The sequence below is a fragment of the Urocitellus parryii genome, chromosome 4, assembly GCF_045843805.1.
Source record: "Urocitellus parryii isolate mUroPar1 chromosome 4, mUroPar1.hap1, whole genome shotgun sequence".
Classification (NCBI taxonomy): domain Eukaryota; kingdom Metazoa; phylum Chordata; class Mammalia; order Rodentia; family Sciuridae; genus Urocitellus; species Urocitellus parryii.
In genome coordinates, this window is record NC_135534.1 from 13,717,319 (window position 1) to 13,725,679 (window position 8,361).

Below are 8,361 nucleotides of genomic sequence, written 5' to 3' on the forward strand. Positions count from 1 at the left end.
CTCATACCAGCTCCTCTATGTCAGTGTTCTGAGTTCACCCAGCCCACCCTGTCTGCAGTCTTCCAACTTTTTTCCTTCCAGGTCCCTGGGCAGCCATTCAGGTCTTTTACCACTACCCACTTGTCCACATGTCAGTTCTGATCTGAGGCTCTTCTTCCACACAAAATGAATGACCTGTTTTTTTTTCTTCCAAGCCCCACCCATGAAGCAGGATTTCTGACCTTAATACTATCAGAATTGGTACTAGATTTGAGTTTCCCTTCTTCCCCAACAACTTCTTGTTTGTGTCTCTTGAACCTATACTTGTCAAAGAGGATAATAGAAATACAACTTAAAAACACATTGGTAGCCAGGTGCAGTGGTGTAAGCCTGTAATCCCAGCAGCCAAGGCTAAGGCAGGAGGATCATGAGTTTGAAGTCAGCCTCAATAACTTAGTGAGGCCCTAAGCAACTCAGTGAGAACCTCTCTAAATAAAATTCAAAAAGGGTTGGGGATGTGGCTCAATGGTTAAACATCCCTGGGTTCAATCCCAGTACCAAAAAAAAAAAAAAAAAAATTGGTAGCTTTTAATCTTTTTAATTTCCTGGAAACTTCCCCCAAATCAGCACCCAATAAAGCCAACAAAGCCATTTAGCACTATAGCCTCTTTACAGAAATTTATTTGATAGCTTCTTCCATTTTAATCTTCCTGCTATTTGTCCACTTTTACTTTCTAGTTTTTGAGTCAAAATTTTTATGAGCATAATGATAGGAATAATTTTGGTTTTCTAAAAAATCAATAAAATTATCATCAATGACTTATATCCTCTAGAAAATTATCAACATACTTTTCAAAAAAAATTATTATTAATTTCTAGGAATTAGAATATTCTAGGAAATTTCATCTATTTTTATCTTATTATCTCACCATCATGGATATACTCTCTTAAAATTTAAAACCTTATTCATTCTTAGAACTTTTTCTAAATTTGGATGTTGTCTATATATTTTTGCACAATATTTCATAAGCCTGTCTACTTCCTTGAGGACCTGTCACATTTAGTTATAAATTCTGTTCTCTATCCCCAAAATATTTCTGCATACTGTTTTTTCCTCAAGGTTTGAGTTGACATTCTTCTTTCAAGTACTTCAATTGAGAGCTTTGCGATATTGTTTTCTTTTCAAATATGATTATTTTCTGATTTTAGTATTGGCTGCATCTCTAAGTATTGCTACATTTTATTCATTTTCAGTATTTCAAGAGACAATTTGTACATTACACTGTTTTACACATGAACTTTTGGGGGATACATCATATCCAAACCATAACAATAGTGTGCCTGGTTTTTGTCTCTGTCTAAAAAATGAATATAACACATTCACCACTTAACTTTAAATGTTTTAAATGTTAAATTTAATTCTTGTTCTTGCTTCTTTTTCTATGACTCTTTCTGGTGGGCTGGAGTCTCTTGTAATTGTGTTGTTATAGCTCTCCTGATTGCCCTTCAGCCTGCATTCCCTTGGTGTGCTTAACAATTCTGAGTAGATATCTGAGCTTTCCCCTCATTTCTAATACAAGACCATTTAATCCAAGACCATCAGTACAGTGACTATAAATTTCTCACATTTAGTAGTGGGCTCTCACTATCTCTTACCTCTCTTGATAATAGACATGGTTCTCTATTTGTAACGTTTGCTAATCATTTTTAAATGTTTCATTTATTTATTTATTTAAAAAATTTGAGACAGGGTTTTGCTAAGTTTCCCAGGCTGGCCTGGAACTTGCCATCCATCTGCCTCAGCTTTCTGAGTTGCTGAGATTAAGGTGTGTTGCAAGCCATTTTAATAGGAATAAGCAAAACACTTGGGTAAAACCTATCATCTTGTCCAGAAATTTCCAATATTTACATTTTTAAAAAGTACGACACATTTTCAGTTTAACAAAATCACAATATGCTTTTAATGTATAGTTTCTTAACTCAAATTTTTGCCAATGATGTCATTCACAAACCTTTAAAATAAATTTGAATGACACTGTTGGTATGATTAGAATTCACAAAGTACCACTGTACAGCAGAAAGCCCAATTTTAATCATCTGTCTCCCCCAGCTCTGGGGGACTAAAATCCAAATCCTCATCTTGGCGTGTACAGACAGCTGCTTATTCCAGGGACCTAAAAGCTGGACACACTGGGATCCCGTAAGTGGAGATTAGGCATGTCTCAATTGAGTCCTGCTCTCTCCTCTGTTATTTGGATCACGACAGTGTAAGGAGACAGATAGCTGAGGGTGGTGGCAACACACGGTTAGGAGGATAATTATATAAAGTGGGCCCACAGTGCTGACCCCTCACATGCTTTCTTTGCCAAGAAGCAATCTGCCTGCAGCCCTGCCCGGCCTGGGTGAACAGGATTTGTCACATTCCTCAGCAAACTGAAGGTCAGGCAGGCAGTGTGGGTAATGAATGGCGGGGTTGAGAAAGGATGAGGGCTGATCATTACTGGTTATCACACCGAGAGGACAATGGGTTGGTGAACTCTGCGATCCTGCTCCTGGGTCCTCTGGTTGCTAACAATTAACCTTGTGGCCTGTCCCTGTTCTTCAGCACGTAGACGGACAAGAAGGAGAAGGCAATAATTAAAAGGGGTTCTGAGGCCTAGAAGAGAGCAAGACACAGACTCTCCATGGACTCTAAGCTCTGGGTCCCCTTCTCCTAGGAGAAGTCTGTCTCCTAAATAAAATCTATTTCCCAAATAAAGCTTGCTGTCTGTGTTTGCCTGGGTGTTTTCCGGGTATGTAGTCATCAACATTAGGGAAGAAGGACCTGGTTTCTGATCCCCTTTCCTGATCTCCAAGGCCAGTATCAACAATGTGTGTGAAAAAGAGAGAGTGAAATTGGAGGATACCAGAGTTTCCTAAGGTTCAACTTTCTGCTCATTCTCAAAACGAATTTCCTGGTCCAAATAGTCTTTTTAAACTAATTTCTTAATGGCACATTATAATTATACATAATAAAGGGGTCCATTGTGCCAGGTACGTAACATATTTAGATTAATTTAGTTCCCCTCTCCCTCCCACCCCTTCCTCTACTTTACAGGTCTTTAGCTTCCACATATGAGAGAAAACATGGACCCTTGACTTTCTGAATCTGGCTTATTTCACTTAACATAATGTTCTCAAGTTTCATTCATTTTCCAGCAAATGACATAATTCCATTCTTCTTTATGGCTGAATAGGACTCCATTGTGCATATATGCCACATTTTCTTTATCCGTTCATCAGTTGATGGACACCTAGGCTGGTTCCAGAGCTTTGCTATTGTGAATTGTGCTGCTATCAACATGGTACACACAGCATTGTCACAGTATGCTGCTGGTCCAAATAGTCTTAATTCTAATAAATAAGGAGTTTGATCTTTATTTCAAAATGTTTGAATAGAACATTATTAAAAGTATTTGAATAAAACAAAAGCATTCAGTATCTTAGAGAACCATCCTAATATCCCACCCCCTGTGAGGCTGTCCTCCTTTTGGTAGACCCAGTGAGTGCCTCCCTGTCTTTGGAACCATCCTGCTGCCCTTCCAACCAGAGCTTGTGGTCCTCTCCTGCTGCATGATCCTTCAGCTACATAAGCATCCTGGCACCCTGTTCTGACATCCCCTAAGCTGGTGGGTACGCCTTAGTGTGCCCCCTTACCTTAAGAAAAAGGCCAGAGTCCTCCCTGCCTCAAGGACACCCCACAGCTTCTGCAAACTCCTGCAGTCTAGGCCACTGGGTCACTCCCAGGCCTCACTGATGGACCAACAGCTGAAGAATCTGCATGAAGACTAAAGTGTTGCGCTGACTCAGAACCAAGGAGAATGTATCTCTGCCAACCTGCACCCTGAAGGAGAAAGCCTTTCCCTAGGAAAGCCCCTCTGTGTAGTCAGAAGGGATGACCATCCCAGGAGGGGCACAGATGTCAAGGAGGGATGCAAGAAACATGACCCAGGAAGAAAACCTGACAACACCCAAGGAGCACCTTGATTCTCTAGTAACTGACCCCAAGGAAAGGGAAATTTCTGAATTACTCCCCACCCCAAATTAACAAGGCTGGGCATGGGGGCACACCTATAATCCCAGTAGCTCCGGAGGCTGAGGCAGGAGGATCAGGAGTTCAAAGCCAGACTCAGCAATTTAGTGAGGCCCTAAGCAAGTCAGTGAGATCCTGTTTCTAAAATAAAATACAAAAAAGATCTGGGATGTGGCTCAGTGGTTAAGTGCCCCTGAGTTCAATTTCCAGTACCAACACACACACACACACACACACACACACACACACACACACACACACACAAAACATACTGTTCTTAAGGAAACTCAACAAGATACAAATAAATACAGATAGGTGATTCTGTGAAATCAGGGAAACCATGCGTGATCTAGAGGAGAAATTCAACAATGAAGGAAGCAATCAGGCCCTAGGATTTTCTTTGGTGGGATTTTTTTTTTTTACATTACTGATTTAATTTCTTCACCCAGTGTTCATTAACATTTGATTTTAAAAAAGGATGAAATTCTATCATTTGTGACCACATGGATGAGCATGGAGGTCACTGTATTAAGGACAATAATGCAGACACAGAAAGACAAATACCTCATGACCTCACTCATATGTGGAATCAAAAAAAAAAGAGAGAGATCCTATAGAGGCTGAGTGTAGAACAGTGACTATGAGACTGGGTGGGCACGAGGGTTGGGGATGGGACAAGGCGGGTGTGCAATGTTGTGGAGAGGAGGAATAAATTGTGGTATTCTATTGCACATGAGGGTGTCTATATTATATATTTCAAAATAGAAGATTTTTGAATGTTCATATCACAACAAATGATAAATGTTTAGGGAGATGGGTAAGACGGTTACCCTGATTTGAACATTGCACTATGTATACACATATCAAAACATCATGTTTATTTTTAAAAATACTTAAAAATTTAAGATATTAAAGAATTAAATCTGTGCAATATTTTGGAAATATCCTCCACTTGCTCCTAAAACATGTGTGTCTCCTATTGAAGCCCTTGTGGTCCCTGAGGAACAGATTCCTCACCCACATTTTTCCACATCTGTAAAGAGCAATGTTTCTAAGCACAAGCCCCTGTCTGGAGGGCTGCCTGGTGCCCTTTATTCTATGGCTCTGTTTCCTTGGCATGGGATGAGCCCTTGAATTCTCTCAGAGCTTCTGCCATCCCCTCTTCTCAACCCTTGCCAACTGTAAACTCACGACAATTTGGCAAAGCCTTTGAGCATCTCTTCATTTATAATCCTTAATTAGACAGAAGAGCCTACGTGACCTGAACCAGAATTGGATTCCCTAGGCAACATTAAGAATTCAATAAATCTCCAGAGATGATACATAAATATATTATCTGGCTTATATCAGTATGCCCACATCTGGACAACCTAGCACAACAATAATCATTATCATAATCTTGATCCACTTTTCAACCCAGAGAACTAGAACCACATTCTCCATAAGACAAAGAGATGCGTACAGAAAGAACCCCATCTGAGTCAGTAGCACCCTGAGCTCTTGGAGTTTCCTGGCAGATATCAACAGTTATTCTATTTCACCCCTTGTATCATCTCACCCACCTTAAAACTCTCGAACACAAAATATTGAACATAGGCAGTAGAAAGAATGTATATCAGTTCCCTGTGTTTATTGTTAGTCTTTATTATTAGAATGAATTCACACAGGTTTCTATTATTCAGTGACTCTTTATCATTACAATCGATTCATACAGGTATTCCACCAAACTTGAGCAGGTTCCTGAAACATTAGAAACAATTCAACAGATGAGATTCCACTGGTTGTGTCAACCAAGGGTAAATTGTCTGGATTGAATGAGAGATGGTAAGAGAGGTCAGGGTCCCACATCAGATCTTGCTATTGCCTGTGGCATGGACTGTGAATATCTCATGTGGTATATTCTCACAGGATCCTGGGTGCAAAAACCAAACCCTAAGTAAGTGGCACTGAAAAAAAATCATATCCTTCTTTCCACCAATGATTCAGATCATTTCTTTCTCACCTAGACAACAGGTGGTGGAGAAGGATAAGACCATCAACTTGTTGGACAACTAGCTATGAGGAAGGCCTTAGACAAACGTGGGCTATCTTGATTTGGACTTTCTTGGCAGCCCAATCAAGCCAATCTACAGAGCTTCATTCCCCCCATACCCCAGTGGTCGATTCCCTCTCTCTATGCATTTATATACACCTGGGCAGAAATACAGAATAACCAGTGTCAGCACTATGAAGAAATGGCTTCAGAGTAGTTAGGAGACAATGTTTCTGGATCTTGCCAAGATGTTTCCAGGGGGCAGAGCTCTGATTAGAGCTGTCTTGAACTGCAGAAGCCCAAAGAAGTAAAAAAGTGCTGTTTCACAAATACTTGTGGATAGATTAACAAATCAGGAGGCTACCCTTGATGTAGGGTGCAAATAAAGAACCTCCAGAACGTTCTGTTTTGCAGCATGGAGCCCTATTAGCATATTGTCCATTTCACATTGAGCCTTCATCCAAGCTTGATGTGAATTTTGTAGTGCTCCAGTCACGTGCATTTTAGTCCACTTTATCCCCAAATCTGTCTGAAATCTCAGAATCCATGTTCTTAGCAGTAGCCTATCTTTTTCGGCAGCCTCTTCAAGGCGTCTTTGATTTCTTTGTTCCTCAGACTGTAAATCAAGGGATTCAGCATGGGAATCACCACAGTGTAGAAGACGGAGGCAAATCTGTCAAAGCTGGAGGAGCCACCAGAACTCGAACTCAAATAGACAAACATACCTGAAGTGTAGAAGAGGGAGACGGCGGTGAGGTGAGAAGCGCAGGTGTTGAACGCCTTGGACCTGCCTTTGGCAGAGGTGATCCTCATGATGGACATGACAATGTAGCCATAGGATATCATGATCAGTAGGACATTGGCTATCCCAAAGAGCATGGTTAATATAGCAGTCAGGACTTGCACGAAGAAGGTGTCAGTGCAGGAGAGTTTCAACAGCTGGGGCATGTCACAGAAGAAGTGGCTGATGACGTTAGGCCCACAGAAGTGGAGCTGAAGCAGAGAGCACACTTGGGATAAGGAAGCAGTGAGTCCGGCCACGTAGGATCCCAGCACCATGCGAGCACAGAGGGAGGGTGACATGATGGAAGAGTAGAGCAGAGGGCTACAGATGGCAGCGTACCGGTCGTAAGCCATGGCGGTCATGAGATAGGATTCGCTCAGCCCCATGGTTGAGAAGAAGAAGTACTGAACAATGCAGCCCACAAAGCTGATGGTTTGCTGCTCCTGGAAGAAGTTGGACAGCATCTTGGGGACTGTGGAGGTGACGTAGCAGAGATCGATGAAAGACAGATTGCTGAGGAAGAAGTACATGGGAGTGTGGAGGTGGGAATCCATCCTTATTAAAACCATGAGGGACAGGTTCCAGGTCAGCGCTGTCATGTAGATGAGCAGGAACATCACAAAGAGCACTGCTGTGATTCTGGGGAAATCTGAGAATCCCAGGAGGATGAACTGGGTGATCTCTGTGACATTTCTTCCCCTAGTCATTGCCTCCGTGCTCCTGGTATGAGAAAGGGGATAAGAGAATGTGGGGGTGACTCAGGAGGAAGCACAGCATTACCATTTTCATAGGTATCCGCCTTTTCCTCCAGTGAGTGCTGGGGAAGGGGACATATTTCTCTGTCCTGCACTGTTCCTTTTCTCCTTAAATTACCAAGAAACTGCTCATTGTTTTAGGCTCTCAATTACTTTGTTGTCTTGTACGAATTATAAGAGATGTGTCAGATTCCCATTACTGTGACAAAATGCCTGAGATAAACTACTTAGAGGATGAAAGATGGGTTTGATTTACAGTTTCAGAGGTTCTAGTCTACAGTTTCTTGTCCCTGTCTCTTTGGGCCTGTGGCCTCACAGTGCAGCAGGGTAGGAAAGGCTCTGCCTTCTGTCTGCTAGCTTCATTGTGGCTGGGAAGTGAAAGAATGAGAGCAAAAGCCCAAGGCAGAGAGGTCCCCCTGACTTTAGAGCCTTCGTATCTACCAGCAGCACCACGAGCTGGCCACCAGTTCTTTAGTCTTTGGGGGATATTTAAGAGTCAAACCATGACAAAAGATATTTAAAATAGAAAAAAGGCCATAGTTATATACATACATAAGGCAATAATTTCTGATTCATTTTGCTATTCTTCCTATCCTCATTCCCCCCCCTCCCTTTAATCCCCTCTACTTAATCCTAAATAACTCTGTTCTTTCCTAACCCCACCCGCATTGTGAATCAGCTTCCACATACCAGAGAAAACATTCCGTATTTAGTTTTTTGGGATTGGTTTATTTCTCTT

At 41.6% G+C, this 8,361-nt stretch overlaps 1 protein-coding gene across 1 annotated transcript; it reads right to left on the minus strand.

Moving 5' to 3' along the window:
• Window positions 1–6,635: 6,635 nt before the first annotated feature.
• Window positions 6,636–7,574, minus strand: LOC113198802 (olfactory receptor 5AN1-like). The gene has a single exon (XM_026411646.2). The coding sequence runs from the start codon at window positions 7,572–7,574 to the stop codon at window positions 6,636–6,638; it is 939 nt and encodes a 312-aa protein (XP_026267431.2).
• Between the last annotated feature and the right edge of the window lie 787 nt (window positions 7,575–8,361).